Here is a 19,029-nt window from a genome sequence, read left to right as displayed (position 1 = left end):
TTCCTTATACCTCTTAACTATTGAAGATGCTTTCAATACAAATCTAATAATAACAGCAGCAAACATTTATCACGTATTCTAAATCATTTAATCTTAGAAACAATCCTATGAGGTAGTAGTGTTACCCGCATCTCATCACGGCCTCACCATTTGGCAGCCTGGCTTCGGGGCCCAGTTCTTTCCTCAACCACCGCTTCCACTTTTTCGGCAGGACAGACCTGGGCCGCTTTTTTCGGCCATGTTCTGCTACTAGCAAACTCAGTTTTCTGTTCAGAAAACACTGAACCGCTTTCAGTCGCCAAGGGCTCTTGCCTCAGTTGCCGGGGCCCATCAGAAGGTAATTTATTTCACCCAGATGGAACCAGCCCAGCTGCGTCTTTCCCAGACCCAGGAACTGTTCCCCTGGCCGAGCCGCAAGTCTGCACACACCACCCCCCCCCCCCAACCCCGGTCTTTCATTTCATCGGCCATAGTGTCACTATTTTGAGTAGAAACAGAGTATGCTCAAAGACACAGGATCCCGCGAATCCACCGCGAGCGAGCACGGTAACCGCACGGCTGAGCCCGCCCGGGAATCCATGCACATGACGCGAGGGTTTGGGACACTGATGTGCGCGGGACCGCGGACTGGGCCGGGGACAGAGAGCAGGACGAGCGCGGCAAGACACCAGACGAGCAGCTCGCGCACCAGGGCGCGGCGAAGGCCAGGCCGCCCCGGCTCAGCGCGGGGCGGAGAAGGAAGGGGCGGGAGCCAGGAGCCGGGCCGGCCGCTCCCCGCCCCGCCCCCTCTGGTCTCCGCCCCGGCCCTCGCCCCGCCCCGCCCCGCCCCTCGGGCCCGGCCCGGCCGCTCCGCCCCTGGGTGACGTCACTGGCCAGGCCAGCCGGCGCCATTTTGAAAGTAGAGTCGCCTGCCCCTGCCGCCGCCGCCGCCGTCCCTGTCGTAGCTGCCGCCGCCACTGCTGGAGAAGGAGAGAGAGCGGGGAAGCCCCAGAGTGAAATCCACCATCCTCCTGACTGGTCTGCCCGCCCCTCCTTCCTTCTTCCCCGACCCCCGCCCTCTCCCCCCACAGGTGCCATCCGCCGCCATCCGCCCTCCCTACCCCCCCATCCCCAGGTGAGGGGGGTGAGTTCAGGAAGCGGCGACCCCGAGGAACCCAGCAGGGTCACCATTTGCAGCGCAACATGGCAGGTAAAGGAGAAATCACCCTCGTCCACTGACAAGGCACCGCTTCCTTCCTCCTCCCTCCATCACCCCCTAGCGACCGTCTGTGCCTCGCGTAGAGCCACGGGGCGCCCCTCGGATTTCAGGGAATTGGTCAAGTGGGGTGGGGTGGGGGTGGGGAGGGTTTGTTGAGGCGAGGGGCGGCAGTGATACCTAAATGGCTTTTTAAATGAGGGCTGGAACCTGGGCATGGGTGGGGGTGGGGTGTGTGCTGGCGAGCCGAGGGGTAAGGCGTGGGTGGGGCGGGGTGGGGGCGAGTGCAGATTTGTTCCTACTCCTTTGGACCCGGTGTAACCTCTGCTCCCCCCACCGTCTCCTCCCCGTCCTTCCCCCCCCCCCCCCGCCCCGAGCTTTTTATACGGATCTTTCTCCATATAATTCCAATTTTTTTTTTCCTGCTGCAAGCCTTCTTGGGTGTTTATACTAACGTATTTTGTACTGAGAGGGAAGAGTGCCTTACAAGTTAAAATACAATGGGGACCTATGTGTATTTTTTCCCCACTGTGGATACATGTATTTTTGAGACCATGAACCTTTATTTTTTGTCTCGAACCAGCTCCCTTTCGTTTCTTACCCTTCGTGTCCAAAGAGTGCAAGGCCTTGTTAATCCACCAAGTTGCATGAAAAATGTGATTTAAACTTTCCGTTTTGTATGTTAGTTTTTGTGCAGATGTCCTTTTCCCAAAAGGGTTTCGTGGAGTTAGTTAAAATAGTTGTGGAGTTCAGCGATATAAATAGCCAAGGGGATTGATTTAGGTAAAAGCTTGGGAGGGGGGGTGGGAAAGATGCATGGAGAAAACCGGCTTGGAATATTTAGCAAGGAATGATGGTGAAGGAAGGAAAAGGTGATTGCTTTGAGGATTATCTTTATACATTTTGATGTTGCTGAGTATCTTCCTGCTTCTACTAGAACCAATTCTAGTTCTTGATTCAATTTCTTCCTTCATAGAGCCAGGGCATTTCCTTCTCAGTGCTTGGAAGTGAAATAGAAACATTGAGGAACTAAACCAATTCTCCATGCGTTTTCTAATATTTAGATAATCTTTAAATAATCAAACCTTTAAAAAAGTTAACATGTTGGATTGACTTAGGGTTTGCTGTAAACAAGTTGCTCCTTTGGCCTTGTCGAGTAAGTGAAATTAAAATTGTTTTGCACAAGATGATGACAAACGAGCAAAATTGTTTGCAAGGTCCTTTGGACTCTGAGGGATAAGGTGGAGGGAGGCAAGACAAGCTTCCTCTGACAGGCTCTTGAGCATTTATTTCGGTTTCTTTTCCTGTCTGGAGCCCGTGATGTGCTGGTAATGAAATGCAAAGAAATGGGTGGTGAGTGTTGTGTTTGCTGTGTGTGTGCTCTGGTGATTGGGTTCACACGAATCATTACTCCTCACCCGGGCAGTAATGTTTCTGAAGTTTTCTCTTCGTTCCGTGTTTTATGGTAGCTTAACCTTATTAACCCTTCTGTAGGCTTAAAGGAAAACTGTCTAATTGGTGGTATTTACTTTTCTCTGGTAGGTCTTGCGTGACTGTAAGGCTTTCACTGTCTTTGAGGGGAAGGGAAAATGGAAGTTTTGAACACATGTGCAATGTTAATGGTAGTACATGGCCTTTAGATTATCTCATACCTGGGATCTCTCTGTCTCTCCTTAAATGCAGTGCCAGCTATTGGAGACTAACCTTCCGAATTAATGCTCTGGGCTGGTGGTTGTATGTGTGGGCAGTACTAGGCTATTAGTATCATGCCAACCATGGATACCATCTCTGTGTTTACGAGAGTAAACATGAACAGAACTGAGTTTTAATTGGTATGTTTTCTTTTTCCAGGAGCTGGAGGAGGGAATGATATTCAGTGGTGTTTTTCTCAGGTGAAAGGAGCAGTAGATGATGACGTAGCAGAAGGTAAGAAAGCATTTAATAATGCAAAGTTTGAATATGGAATCTTCAAAATCTTGATTACTGAAGGATTTCTTTGCAGCTGAGTCTGTTCCAGGTTAAGAACATACTGTGTTTATTGCATAAGCAATGGAGGAACAGTTTTAAAGTCATCTTTCTGGAAAATAGTCTTCAGGTTTTTTTTTTATTAATACCTTGTATCATTATTTTTTATTTCTATTAAATGAAAGGAGCACTGGATGATGATGTATTTAAAACCGTCACAAGAAAAATCTAAGGCTTGTATCATAAAGGTTTCCTGGCTGTATAAATTTCTCATACAAATAAACGGTGATGCATTTTCATGTTTGTAAATCATTTTTAGATAATTGTGTTGAAATACGTATCAGCATTTAGCTCGGAAACATTTTTCAAAAATGAATATCTTTTTTGAAGGAAGATTTTTAGTTTTGTTTTGTTTTGTTTTTTAACTTGTGTACTTTGAGAGGGTGATGTTGGTTGACATTCTGTGAAGAAATGCTGACTCAAATGATACATTTTATTGTCTTGTAAGGATTAATTTAGGTGGATAAGAAAACAGCAGTGTTGTGGACATATAGCATGGCCTCCTGGGAGCTTATTCTGGTGCAGTTTGATCGGTTGAAGTATTTAAGTCTTCTCCCAAATTTCTTAGTGTATTTCAAAAGCTTAACATTTTGAAACGTTAGGGTTTTGCACTCATTTGAGGTGGTCTTAGGTGCTGGAGGCATTATTTCCCATAAAGTATTTGTGTTATTTCATTGTTCAGAAATATTATTTAAAGTTTGAATTTTAATGGTATCCTGTCTTGAATTACAGTAGGAATTTTTGAACAAAATTCAAACGAATTAAAATGTACTTTTAATTAAAAAAAAAATGTCTAGGGGCACCTGGGTGGCTCATTTAAGCGTCCGACTCTTGGTTTTGGCTCAGGTTGTGATCTCACAGTTTGTGTGATGGAGCCCTGTGTTGGGGCTCTGCGCTGAGAGCATGGAGCCTGCTTGGGATCCCGCCCCTTTCATGCTCACACACACCCTCTCTCACTCTCAAAATAAATAAACTTAAAAAAATTTGTCTAGTGAAAGTTTATAAATCATCTTTCTCGAAACAGTATTGTCCTATTAAGATTCTGTTTCTCACCTACTGCCTACAGTGCAGTTTGTTTTGAGGATTTCTTTGATGATAGGATGATGACTTTGTATTGAGCCAGTGAAAGGTTTGGATTTGCATGTGCCCATGTCTTTCTCAAAGAAGTGTCTGATCAGTTTGGTGGGTCCTTTGGGGAGCCAACTGGTATCCATTATATTTGTGATACTTTACAGAGCCCTGTCACATTTCTCATGAGTCCTCATCTGTTTTTCAGATGAGAAATTAGACGCTTTAGTTAAGAGAGTTACTGATGGTCACACAAATGGTACAAATCAAGGTTTTCTGGTGAAGCCTATGGTGTTTGACTTGAGAGATCCTAAGTTCAAGGGAGGAGCCATATGTGACTCATTTCGTGATTCCATTACCTGTTGAATAGTAGGCACTCGGATATTGGACCATTCATTCTGTGCTGTTGTGTAATATGCACCAAGTTATGAGAGTGGTGTATACTAGAAAACTTCTTTTGTTGATTGCCATTGATTTTTGTATGAAAGATCTGTTGGGGGGCTTCCTAAATGTTGAGCACTGGGGCTGCGAGGTGTCTGGAACATAAACCCTGCCCTGAAGGAGCTTGCAGTTTACTTGTTAAATGGTAGGCAGAAAGACTACATGAGTTTTATTTAATTAGAAGAAATCGATGGTTCCAAACTTAACCTAACTGAATCAAATGATAGTTTGTGATATGTATCATGGGATCAGTTGTAATTCTCCTCCTAATGCTTAGGAGCTGTATTTTGCTATTGATTCATCAAATAATTTTCTTTTGAGGTTGTTAAATAATATTTTAACATACAACCCCATCATCTTACCATGTTGAGGCTTAGTATGTACATTTTAATAAAAATATGACTTACTCTAGCACGTATGTGTATGCTAGTGTATTAAGCATAACAAGCACCCAGTTTTCAAATGATACTCCGTCAATTTGGGGATTTTTGCATACGGCAGCTTACATGTCATAGTGTATCATGTTTATGTTACTAAGGGAAGATTTGCTTTTCCAAAATAAGATTAATATGTTTTCTCCTTTGGTTTAGACTGTAATCTGTAAACAGGTTACATCTAGCTAAATCTTTAGTTCAGCTTGCCTGTTTTCTGTTAATGATGCATTGGAAGTTCTTTACCATCAAAAGCTCCAAATTGTCTTTCCTCCTACGTGCAGTTAGCTGTCATGGCATACCATTTTTACTTCTGTAATGCTTTAATCTTCTTTCCATACCCACTTTCAGCTTAGTTCAGGTTCTCAGTATCTTTCTTTTCAGGTTGCAGTAACTTCCTAAATTTCCTAAACTTCCTAAAATTTCCTGCTTCTCGTCCTTTGTTTTGCTTCTCAGTTGATCTTAAATGCTATCCCAGTTTTATGTTCCTCAGAAATCTTCAGTGCTCACTGCATCTGCAGGGTTACATTCAAATATTTCAGCCTGGAGTACCAGACCTGTCACCAGTATGACCCCTATTTCTCTCAGTTCATTGCTGATACAGTTCATGATCCAGCTCAGTGGATGCTGTTCTTCAAAAAAATTTTGTGTGCTCTTACTCTATCTAGGGTCTTTGTTTTTGCTCTTCCCACCTTGGAATGCCTGACACTCCTCCCATACTTCATCGCTTATCAGAATCCTTCAAGTCACATTTGTAACTCTTTTACTTCTCTTCCTTTTTGGGGAATATTTTTTACAGTCTTTCTTTATAGCACTTTGTATTTATAATTTACCCTAAACCTCTGCGGTTATACTGTAAGTTTAGTGCAGGACTAATGCATCTTTGTGCTCTGTGCAGAACGTCCTATACAAACTTCTGTGCTTAGAACGATGCCTGGCACACAGTAGGTGTTGAGTATTTGTTGAATGAGGGAATGTGAGTGTTAGGAGGCTTTGAAGGGGAAAGAGATGGGGTGAAAAGATGATTGAGACATACTTCTGGAAATCGTAGAGGTATTTACTCAGCAGGCTTTGTAACTGGATTGATGTTCTACAGCTGTGTAATGGAAAGAAGTCAGGAGACCTTGGGCTTTTATCCTGGTGACAAACTAGTGTATGTCACTTGGGATAAGTGCTTCTCTGGGTTCCAGTAAGCTTAGCCTTAAGGTGACAGGACTGGATTACATGATTTCTGTTGTTCTTTATACTGTAGTCTAGTTAATTCTGAAAGATGTTTTAGAAAAGAAGCAGCTCAACATTATTACTGCGAAGTTAAATTGTGTGAGATGTTGGGCTCTTTGGGGGGCCTTAATTTAGAAAGAAGTCTCTACTTAATCAAGGCTTAGAATTTTTCATTATGTACATTGCAGAACTAAGAATTTTAATGTTTGACCAGATACTCTTATAGACCTTTGGCCCACGTAGACACTTCTTGGGATACTTCTTCTGTGCATAGGTCTTTTTGGGCACTTTAATGGTTTACCTTTGGTGTAGCTTCTTGTCAGAGAGAAGGGTGAGGTACTAAAATCTCTATCATTCAGATGGTCTCCTGTCCTGCAGTTTTCATTTTAATCTTTGTGGTAGTAGTAGTAACATTTTATCATCTATACTTGAAAATTTTCCTTCACTGACAACTTTCTCTCATGAGACTATAGGTAACATAGACACCAGTTCTAGGCTACATAGTTCGAATGCTACTCAGTCCTTTACTAGCTGTGTAATCTTGGGCAAGGTAACTCACTTCTTTGTGCCTGTTTTCCTCTCTCTAAAATGAAGATCACAGTAAAATCTGTCTTAGGCTGTTGTTTTGTTGATTAAATGAGTTAATATCCAAAAAACAGAAACCTGGCCCATAGTAAGCGTGTTATAAAGGATTTAGCTGTTATTATTTGAACACTTACAGTAAGTAAGGAAGAGTTGGAGAATGTGAAAACTGGGGAATTGTCCTTAAAGGTTACTAAGAATTTCTCCTCAGCCAAAGTGAAGAGATTTATACATATTCTTTGGTTCCACTAATATAAAGCTCAAAAAACATTCAACACTAAACCATAGCCTTAAAGACACATATTAAACTGGTAAAACTTTGAAGAATAGCTACAAAATAATTGCTGTAAAAGCCAGTATGTGGTGGTTACCTTTAAGTGATGGACGGGAGTCGTTCTTGAAAGGGTCTGGGGGGGCCTCATGGAGACAGTGTCTTGACCTGGGTGGTGATTGTACTGACTGATTATCCTGGTCATTTTTCTGTTGATTTGTGATTTGTGTGTGTTTGTTAGCTTTCACCCAAAAAGGTGTATGTTTTGTGTGTGTGTGTGTGTGTGTGTGTGTGTGTGTGTGTGTGTGTGTGTGTTTTTAAATCAATACTGTACTCTAAAAAGGGTTTAGAGTGAACACTGGCCATCCCCACTTCACCCACTCTCTAATCCTCCCTCGTCCTTCTGAAGGCAATTAAATTGAACTCCTCTAGTTGTATTCCTTAGTGCTTAATTTTTGTGAATAAAATGATATTTCTGTTTCTCATCAGTTTTAGACATTTCCAGTTGACTTTCTAGTAGATGAAGATTAAGCTGTTGTCATTATCACCCCCATACCCCAACGTTATAGCACATATTATGGGTTAAGAAGTCAGTGCTCACAGGGGCACCTGGGTGGCTCAGTCGGTTGAGAGTCCAACTTCAGCCCAGGTCATGATTTTGCGGCTCCTGGGTTCCAGCCCCACGTCTGGCTCTGTGCTGACAGCTTGGAGCCTGGAGCCTGCTTGGGATTCTGTGCCTGCCTCTGTCTCTCTGCCCCTCTTCTGCTCATGCTCTGCCTGTCTCACTCTCAAAAGTAAACATTAAAAAAAAAAAGAAGTCAGTGCTCACATTGTTATGACCGTTCAGATATATATTGAACCCCCATCACCTGGCATCATCAACCTATGGCTCATGCTGTCCTATGTATACATCACTTGATCCATTCCTAGTCCTCTGTATTTAGTAATAGAAACACTGATTGTATTTTTAAAATCTGGTTAAACAAATTAGAAAAACCAAGATCATCATTTAAAGTGAAACAGTAAGGAATTTTTCCTAATTTTTTTTTGCAGTAGCAATACCTGGTAATCTGTTATTTGCTTAAATTTTACTTGTGGAAATATTAAACATTCAAATACATGTGGATAATCTGAAGTCTGTAATTTTTGGTTAAAAATATGGGACTATTGTTAACCATTCAAGATGGTTATTTTAATTTAATGTGAATTTTCATTATTTAATAGTTAATATTGTTAACTATTAAATAGTAATTTTAAATATACATCATTTTAATGCGAGTATAATTTTCCTCATTTCCGTATTTGACATTCTTAATTTTTTTTTTTTTTTTCAACGTTTATTTATTTTTGGGACAGAGAGAGACAGAGCATGAACGGGGGAGGGGCAGAGAGAGAGGGAGACACAGAATCGGAAACAGGCTCCAGGCTCTGAGCCATCAGCCCAGAGCCTGACGCGGGGCTCGAACTCACGGACCGCGAGATCGTGACCTGGCTGAAGTCGGACGCTTAACCGACTGCGCCACCCAGGCGCCCCAGACATTCTTAATTTTTTATAGGAAATTGTTTTAGGATATGAGTTTATTACACGATGCCTGTTTTTATGAAACTTGGATCCACAGGCATAGCATCTTTTCAACGCTTGGCTTCCTGTTTACTTTTGGTAGGACTTAGACTTACAGACTGGTTCTTGGGGGAAAAAATTCAATAGTAGAGCCTAAATATTCCCCAAATAAAGATATAACTAAAATTGTGAAAAACAATTTTTGAGATACCACATGAAATTTAATGTTTTTAAATCCATTCCATATATCTAATGCTACATACAGTGTAAACAATTTAAGATCATTTGTGTTCTGGGTTTCTTAGAGTAGTTTGCATATTAGATTTAGGCACTAAGGCCATTAGTAGGAAAAAATAGTAGAACCCTGATATGTGTGGATTTCAAAATAGTGGCACATAAGCTATATTCCAAAACCTAATGACCCGTAGGAAAGGCCTTATTTAACATTCTTGTATCACATGTGATACTCCTCCTTGCCCTTAACACACATTACTACTGATAGAAGTCTTGTGCTCATGCAGTAAATCACTTAGCGTAAATTTGCCCATTAAATAATGTGAATGATTGTATTTATCTAGCATTAGGCAGTATCCTTGTTTTTTGTTTTGTTTTGTTTTTAATTTTTGGGGGGTGGGGTGGTGGCGGGCAGAGAAAGAGGTAGACAGAGGATCTGAAGCAGGCTCTGAGCTGACAGCAGAGAGCCCAGTATGGGGCTGGAACTTGTAAACTGTGAGATCATGACCTGAGCTGAACTTTAGGTATGTTCTGATACTCTTAGTGAACTAAATTTTAAAATTCTAGAAATTGTGGAATAAGCAGCATGATGAGAGGTTGTTTGAAGCAAAGAATTTGTTATTAAGTCAGTAAAAAGATTCCCATATATTATGTATTTGCACATCCGTATTTTCTTAGTTGAGTTGCAAGAGGAAAGATAAGCTATATTTTAAGTTTCTTTTGTCGTTAATAGGAAAATTGAATGGTTGGACATAGATGTTTTATTTATTTTTTATTTTGTTATTTTTTTGCAAAAGTTTATTAGAATGTAAGATTAGAAAGGAAGAATAGTAGGAAAGCTCTCTTTACAGAGAGGGGACATTTGGAAGTGAGTGCCCTGGACATAGATGTTTTAGCTAATCTCCTCAACTATAATCTCTTTACCTTAGGTGATAATGGAAAATACAATTTAGTAACCAAGGGTCCACAAGTGCCTTTTTAGTAGTAGTAAAGAGAAAGTCTTGGTGATACTTAAATTACATTTCTTATAAATAATTGAATTTGATTATTATCACTACATAATCAGCATGAGGAAGAGATGGCCTGGTCATCTTAATCACAGCGGTCAGCATTTATTGGGTGCTTAACTATATGCCAAGTACTATGTTAGCTGCTTTATATATTTCATTAATCTTCACCAAAACTGAAATAAGTAGATGTTGTTTTTCCAGATTATAGATGAGGAAACTAGGCTAGGAAGATTAATTGTGTATCCTTGAGCAGGTGATGGAACTGGGATTCTTAACTTCAAATTTAATTTCCCTTCTAATGTCCATAATGTAATTTTTTAATTTAAAAGCTTGCTATTTCTCTTAGTTTAAATGAGGGTGTTTTGAGGTTGTTGGAATGTGACTTGTTTAACAGAGTTGTTTGTAATGTCCAGTAGACGTTGTTTTGAAGTAATTAAATCCAATTTGGAGATTTTCTGGATTTTCTAATGGAATTTTTAAGCTAGGATGTTCTATAAGTGGGCTATAAGGGCTTTTTAAATCTTCTGAGGTCGTATGTCACATATTGTGTATACTTGTACATATGTGCATTTTTCTGATCAGAGAGGTCCACGCCATTGTCCAAGCAGCTATTTTAGAGTGTGGTCTGATGACTTCTCAACTCTTTCAGAAGGTCTGTGAAGTGGAAACTATTTTCATAATAATATGATGCTTGCCTTTTTGACTGTGTTGACATTTGCAGCAGTGGTACAAAAGCAATGTGGGTAAATCTGCTGGTGCCTTGGCGTAATCAAGGCCGTGACACCAAATGGTACCAGTAGTCATGGTGATCTTCACCATGTACCAGTAGTTTAAAAATGCCAGTTTTACATATGAATGTCTTTGATGATGCAGTAAAAACTAATTTTATTAAATCTGACTCTTGAGTACATGTCTGTTAAACATTCTTTGTGACGAAATGAAAGGTACACCAAAGCACTTCTACTGCAGACCAGAGCACAGCGGTTGTCTGGAGGAAAAGCATTGGTGCAGTCACTTGGGTTTTAAGGTGAACTAGCTGCTGCTTTCATGGAACATTATTTTTGTTAGAAATAACTATGGACAAATAAGTGATGATTATTCAGACTTGGATATTCGGCAGAAATTGTCTCAAATGGACAGTGAATTTGTTGCCTCAGTGGACAGTATCTGTTGCCCATGATAAAATTTGAGCTTTCAAGCACAAATGAGAATATTGGAAGACATGTATCTGCCATCCTGAGTTGGATAACTTCCCAATACTCAAAGAATTTTCAGATAAGATCAGTAGTAATATTAGTGACTGCAATTTTTTGATGTTATGTAATGAAAGGTGTCAACATTTGGAAGCTCTGTATAACTCTGAATCAGTGTTTTGCAAATATCCAATGCTTGTGAGGTTAAAAAATGATGCATGAGTAAAAATGCAAGACACAGCATTGGATTTTAATGGAACAGACAGCTGATATGGTTTCAGATTCCACAAACCTTTAAGAAACTACTGCTTGTCCAGTTTTAGTGTAGTATCAAAGGGATAACCATAATTACCTGAAAAGCCTATTAAAATACTCCTTTTTCAACCACGTACTTGAATGAACGTGGATTTTCTTCATACATCTAACACAACACACTGTGGTGTGTTGAATGCAGAAACAATCAAGAGACAACAGGCATCTTCTGTTAAGCCAGATTTGCAGCAGTGTAAAAACAGTGCCATTCTTCTCACTAATTTTTCGGGGAGCAGGGGAAGTAAAATCTTTTTTTTTTTTTTTTTTTTTTTGTTGTTGTTAATGTGTAGGGCTTATTAATATTTTTAAATTGATAAATATTTTAAAATTTGAAAGGCCTTTGGGGACCCTCAGATTTCAATTGTAAGGAAATCCTGCCACCCAGAAGTACCTGACAGTTGTTGGTTTAGTCTGTTAGTAGATTTCACTGTATTGATGCTTTAAGAGAGTCTCACAGACCACTAGGTACGTAATCAGAGTAATATGCTGCTTTTGTGCATGAATGTCCAAAGCTTTCCCATAAAAGCTTTCTTGTGACTTGATATTGTTTCAGCCTACTCCCTTGCTGTTCTTTGGATACCAAATTAGATCTGCTTAAGCTCTTTCAATCTGGTGATCTTGGTGAAGGAAGGATACCTTTAGGACTTTAAAATTATCTATTTTTAAACTTAATCTCCCTTACAAAGATTACATACTAGTGCATGTTTGCCAAAATACTTCAGCTTTAAAGGTTTTTGAGGTCTTTTCCCACTATCTGTTCAGGTCCTGTTAACATTAATACTTAATGAAGGATTACTGAGTTCCTCAGAACCTGGCATGGTGCCATTTCTGGGTTGCTGCCTGGTTATTAGAAATGAGTTGGTGCCCTTGGCATTGTGTTTTATTCTGAGCCCAACATGTAGGAGTTTGGTGTATTGTTTTTTCTTGGAAGAAAGGCATAAAATTGCCTTGGTAACTTTCTACTTACCAACTCTATTACTACAGAGAGGGAACGGTGTTTTCTTTAAATTTTACTTGAAAGCACAACATAAGTCTATTTTAAAATAGATGCTGAATTTCCCATTCTAAGAATTCAGTATCAACTCTTGATTGCTTAGTATTTTCAGTACTTTTGTGGTTCTTTTTCTACCCTTTAAAGAACATCTGTCAAAGAACTTTAGGACTTTTAAAACTAGCTACACCAGTTTCTCTTCCATGTTCAAATGCTGGGTTTATTAAAAAGGAAAACTAATTTTTTATAATATATTTTTTAGTTAATATTAGCGGTAGTTGATTGAAATGTCATCTAGGTCTTTGCCAATGTCATATGTAGAATTCTTGGCAAATCATGATTGAATGCTTTTCTATAAGCCACTATACCAGGAGTTGTAGTTTTGTAATTTTAGTTTCTTTTGGTTGACTTCCTCGGAGAAAACTGGGATTTTCTCTTCTGAAATCTTTGAATAATATCTTTTATACAGTTCGGGGGTGGGGGTTCATGGACCAATGACTGTGTTTAAGAACCTTTGCTTTAATTCAAGTTTTGCCTATGGTTATATGCCTACTGAAATTTGGAGGAGTTGAGGATATTTTATATGGAAATGATAACTTTTAGACTGTTAAGAGGGTATTCTTTCTTAGGAATCTTTTCAGTGCTTACTGTTTCTTCTATGATAACAGAGGGATGACTCTTCTCTAAGGTACTGGACTTGACAACTTTAGTGTGTTTCCATCTTAATTTCCTTTTTTTTTAATCAAAAATTTGTCTCTATAACCATGGGTAAAACTGTTAGAGGACTATATTGAGTTTTGAACCAGCTGCTTGTTCTATACTTCATTCAGAAGGAATCTAAATTCTTCATTAGCCTGTATTAAGAGAGATACCAAAGTAGATAAAAGGGATTGGTAAGAAATATTTTTAAATTTTCTAAAGATACGGAAAAATTTTAACTTATAGAACCTGACATTGTAGAGCTTTAGGTCTCCTTTGTGTGAAAGTGGAACCTTTTCGTCTCCTTTTTTCCAGCTTACCACAAAGTAAGAGTTCTGTGGGTCTGGAATAGATGTGTTTCTAAGATAACTTAAGGGGAATAGTTAGTACATTTTTATTGACTCGTTGATTGGGAAGGCTCTATTGCAAGAGAGAAAGGCTATTGTAGGCAATAAATAATTCCTTATCTAGGGATGCAACATGCAAAAATGGTTATAGGAACTGGTAGGCTTTTCCCCCTTAACATAAAAGGAGAATTAATTTTTTTCTAGCAGCAGAACCAATTCTTCAAACGGAATATTTTTTAGCCTATAAAATAAAAAGCTACTTTTAATTTTAATGGCATTTTTATTGTTAAAAATACATAACAAAAACCACATAACAAAGCTTACCTTACTAACGATTTTTAAACATACACTTGAGTAGTGTTAACAATTCACATCATTGTGAAACTCTCTAGATCTTTTTCATCTTGCAAAACTGAAACTGGACCTGTTAACACTTCCCTGTTCTCCTGTCTGCCCCTGGTATCCACCATTTTACTTTCTGTTTCTGTGAATTTGACTACCTTAGATAACCTACAAATGAATCGTAAGACAAAAAAGTATTTGTCTTTTTGTGTTTTTTTTTTTTTTCAACGTTTATTTATTTTTGGGACAGAGAGAGACAGAGCACGAACGGGGGAGGGGCAGAGAGAGAGGGAGACACAGAATCGGAAACAGGCTCCAGGCTCTGAGCCATCAGCCCAGAGCCCGACGCGGGGCTCGAACTCACAGACCGCGAGATCGTGACCTGGCTGAAGTCGGATGCTTAACCGACTGCGCCACCCAGGCGCCCCAGTATTTGTCTTTTTGTGACTGGCTTAACTTCATGTCCTCAGAGTTCATCCATGTTGTAGCACGTGACAAGATTTCCTTCCTTTCTAAGGTTTAATAATATTCCATTGTATGTAAATACCACATTTTGTTTATCCATTCATACCTTGATGGACATTTAGGTTGCTTCCACCTCTTAGCTAGTGTGTGCTTTTTTTATAGATGTCTTTTTATACATGGCTCGGGTTCTATGGGAAGGAACAACAGAAATACTTTCTTTAAAATTGTTTTTTATGTTTGTTTCTGAGACAGAGCATGAGTGGGGGAGGGGTAGACAAGAGAGGGAGACAGAGAATCCGAAACAGGCTCCAGGCTCTGAGCTGTCAGCACAGAGCCCTATGCAGGGCTCGGACTCACAAACCTTGAGATCATGGCCTGAGCCGAAGTCAGTCGCTCAACTGACCGAGCCACCCAGGCGCTCCAGAAATACTTTCTTTAAATGATTGGGGGTTGGGGTTGTAGACCAGGAATGATCAAGATTGTATTTTTTACAACAACCTTTGAGGTAGACACTGCCATTTTGTACACAAGGACGCTGAAGCTCAGAGTTGAGCGTCGTTAATTTAAGATTGAGTCAGTAAAACTGTTCTGCTTTTTAGGCTTCCATGTTTCTTCTGTGTGGTTCAGTTTTTAAAAATAACTATTTGATTACAAATTTAAATCTTTTGTTCTCATAGGGAAAGGGTAGAGAGCTAAGGTGAGACCTTAGTTAGTATCCACAAGTGAACAAGAATATGTAATATTGAATGCCCAGTGCTGTAGAGAATGTGTAGGAAATAGAACAGATCCTTCACTTCAGGTGTATTAGGAGGGTCAGAATTATTAAAATAAGCCTTTTCCATAACTTTGTGGCTTTTGGTATTATTAACCTGTTGACATTACTGGGAGATCCTTTGCAAATCCTATGTAAAAAATTTACAGGTAATGTTGGGATGTAAGAAATTATTTTCCCTTTTCTAAGTTCGCATTGTTTTTAAAGTTTATTTTTGAGAGAGAGACAGCACGTGAGCGCACTTGCTGGCCAGCAGGGGGAGGGGCAGGGGGAGGGCGGGAGAAGCAGAATCTGAAGCAGGCTTCAGGCTCCAACCTTGTTAGCACAGAGGCCAACGCAGGGCTTGGACTCAAAAACCGTGAGATCATGACCTGAGTTGAGTCGGACACTGAGCCACCCAGGCACCCCTCAGTTGACATGCTTTTTGACGTTGAGATGGTGATGTAGTACAAATACTTAGTTGTTCTTGGAATTAAATGAAAGAATCATCTTTATCTCAAGTCTAAGACATAAATATGTCTTTCAGTGATTTCAAATAGCTGTGAATCGAATTTACTCATGAGTATCTTTGAAGATCTCTCCAAGTTAAATGTCCATGGTAGTGTATAAGCCTTTTCTTTCTTCCGTCTTTCCTGTGTGTTTCAAGACCTTCATTTTAACAGTTTGGCCATTCCTTAAGACGTTAAACATAGATTTAACCATAGAACCCAGTAATTCTGTTCCTAGGTATATACTTAAGAGAATTGAAAACATGTGTGCACAAAAACTTTTACATCAATGTTTATAGCAACGTTAGTCATAATAGCAGAAAAGTGGAAACAAACCAAATGTCGATCTACTGACTATGCATAAAGCAAAGGTGGTGTATCTATACAATGGAGTATTATGCAGCCATAGAAAGGAACGAAATGCTGTTAGGTGCTGCAGCTTGGATGAACTTTGAAAACATTATGCTAAGATGAAGAAGTTGGTCACAAAAGACTACATATTATATGATTCTATTTGTATGAAATATCCAGAAGAGGCAAATCTATAGAGACAGAAAGTAGATGAGTGGTTGGTAGGGCTGGTGGATGATGTGACTGCCAGTGAGTACAGCGTTTCTCTAAGGGGGTAATGAAAATGTTCTGAAATTAGATAGTGATGATGGTTGCACAGTTTTGTAAATAGAGTAAAAAAGCTGAATTGTGCACTGAATCTGACAAATGAATAATAGTAAATAAACTTTTTAGTTTACATATACAAATGGTAAATCCAAACAGTGCAAGAGATACAGAGTGAAAGTATGTCTCCCTCTTAACCCCCTTCTCCCAGGTTCTGTGTCTCTAGAGATACTGTCAAAATTTTTTATGTGTTTCAGAAGTGTTTCGCAGTTGCAAATTGTTAACTTTAACAGAGCATGTTCATCATTTCAGATTTGAAAGTGGGAAAATACGTTCCAGAAATCCATGATATGCAAGGTTTATAGGCCTTGTCTTAGGATCAAAAAAATTGCCAGGTAGCTACCATTTTCTTTTAACTGTCCTTTGAGGTTTCTGTAGCTTCAGACTGAAGAGTTGCTGAGAAGATTGTACATATTTGGGATGTGCATCTAGATGTGCAATTAGTAGATTTTAAAGCTGAGTAAAATTTGTGAAATAACAATGTCTAATAATAAAGTAATAATGTCTCACATATCCAAATCTTTAAAAATAACAATGGGGGGGGGGCACCTGGGTGGCTTAGTCGGTTGAGCGCTAACTTTGACCCAGGTCATGATCTCATGGTTTGTGAGTTTGAGCCCCATGTTGGGATCTGTGCTGACAGCTCAGAGCCTGGAGCCTGCCTCAGGTTCTGTGTCTCCCTCTCTGTCTCTGCCCCTCTGCTTCTCATACTCTGTCTCTCTCTCTCTCAAAAATAAGATAAACACTAAAAAAAATTTTTTTTTTAAATAACAATTTGGGTTCATTGATACCTGAAGTCTGTGTCTTATCCCTCATTAAATTAGACCTTGAGTATTTTTCCATCTAGATCTTACCGTTCCTAATGATGTCTGTAGTGACTAGGTCGTTTTTTGGTGATTATTTAATTAGGACTAAACTAGACATTAGTAGGCTAGATCCTAAAGACCAAATGTGTCTTTTTTTCCCCCCTCCTTATGTGTCTTTTTGACTATTTGGTAAATACATTAGCTCCTTGTTATGTCTACCATCTCTAATTCTCAACCAGATTTCTTGGAAATTTTGTTAACATTGTACAAATGCCAAAATGTGACAGTTTTTACACTGCTCAGTTTGGTGAGAATACAGTTTCATTAAATTCTTGTTATGTGGTAATTTATTAACATTAATAAGGATTTTTATTTAAGGAAAAATAATTCTCTGAATGTAAACATAAACTGTCTGATGTATTTTAAATAAGCGCTCGAGAAACTTAGCTAACTGCCTATCACTGTTGTTTTGCATGCATTATCATTTAATCTTCTCAGCCAGCCTCTGAGGATAGGTATTTTTATTTTATAGATGAGGAAATCAAGGATTAGACAAAGTAACTTGATCAAGGCCACAGTGGTAAGTGGGGAAGCCAGTGGTTGAGCCTTGGTTCTTCTCACTTTAGAACTACCATAAAGTAAACAAAAAAAATAATAAGATCACACATAATCTCACCATTTTTAGATAACATCTCAACATTTTGGTGTAGATCTGTCCTTTTACTGCTGTGAATATATATACATTTTAAAAACTTGTTTTACATGTGTAGTTTTGTATAATGCTTTTTTTCTATTTAACATCTGGAAAGATAAATGGCTCTTGTACTTAATTTGGGCATTTTAGTTTTCTACAGTTTTTGCTGTTGTAAATTTATGATGAACATCTTTGTGAGAATCTTAATACTTTAGGGGATGTTTCTAGAAATGGAGCTGCCGGTCAAAAGATACGACCTTTTTATGGCTTATGTAATGTATTACCAAATTGCCTTAGAAAGTTGGTGTTGGGGGCGCCTGGGTGGCGCAGTCGGTTAAGCGTCCGACTTCAGCCAGGTCACGATCTCGCGGTCCGGGAGTTCGAGCCCCGCGTCGGGCTCTGGGCTGATGGCTCAGAGCCTGGAGCCTGTTTCCGATTCTGTGTCTCCCTCTCTCTCTGCCCCTCCCCCGTTCATGCTCTGTCTCTCTCTGTCCCAAAAATAAATAAACGTTGAAAAAAAAAATTAAAAAAATAAATAAATAAAAAGTGATATCGGGCATCTTTAAAAAAAAAAAAAGAAAGTTGGTGTTGGTTTTCTCTTCCTCCAGCAGTGAATAGGAGTACCCATTTCCTAACCTGTTGACAACGTCTAGCACAATAATACCATTCAATAAAATCTTTCCACTTATTTGTTTGAGCATGTTTAACTATGTAGGTTCTGTTCATGTCCTTTATTGTTCTTTGGGGGTACTTTTCGTATTGATTTGTAATAGGTAAACTTTCCCCCCACCCGCCCCCACCTTCCATCATCATAGCTAGTGAAAGTTGTATGGAAGCTCAAAGAAGTAATTTGGGTCTAGAGTAGATGGGAAAGTCTTTTCTAAATGAAGTGGTTTTTTGTTTGTTTTTGCCAGGCAATGGAAGGCAGAGGGTAAGAAAAAAACATTTGAGAACTATTACTTGTTAGTTTTCTTATCTGCAAATGGGGATGATTAGTAGTACTGGCTTTGTTATTCGGAGGATTAAATGTATAGGAGTGCTTAGTTTTGGCATATGCTTACTGCTTGGAAAATTTAGTTGATGCAGTTATTTATTGCATGATTAACAGAAATAACACATTAAAAATTAATGGAGTAAATGCCTATTCAAGCCCACAAATCAAGATAAACTAGTTGTTTTTGAGATTTGGGGCAGGTTATACAGGCA

General features: G+C 39.3%; 1 protein-coding gene across 3 annotated transcripts in view; it reads left to right on the top strand.

The window, feature by feature from the left end:
- The first annotated feature begins 873 nt into the window (after window positions 1–873).
- The window catches only part of PPP2R2A (protein phosphatase 2 regulatory subunit Balpha), an 87,898-nt gene continuing 69,742 nt past the window's right edge, over window positions 874–19,029 (top strand). For 2 of the 3 annotated variants that reach the window (XM_030312345.2, XM_032592830.1), the window contains exons 1-2: window positions 874–1,189; window positions 3,047–3,121. In XM_030312345.2, coding sequence (XP_030168205.1) covers window positions 1,183–1,189; window positions 3,047–3,121 — 82 coding nt within the window. In that variant the 5' untranslated portion in view covers window positions 874–1,182. The remainder of the gene's footprint in view (window positions 1,190–3,046; window positions 3,122–19,029) is intronic. The other variant, XM_032592831.1, reaches the window with a different exon arrangement.

The sequence above is a fragment of the Lynx canadensis genome, chromosome B1, assembly GCF_007474595.2.
Source record: "Lynx canadensis isolate LIC74 chromosome B1, mLynCan4.pri.v2, whole genome shotgun sequence".
Lineage (NCBI taxonomy): Eukaryota > Metazoa > Chordata > Mammalia > Carnivora > Felidae > Lynx > Lynx canadensis.
The sequence above is the reverse complement of the archived record's forward strand: the minus strand, read 5'-3'. Positions and strand labels throughout refer to the sequence as shown.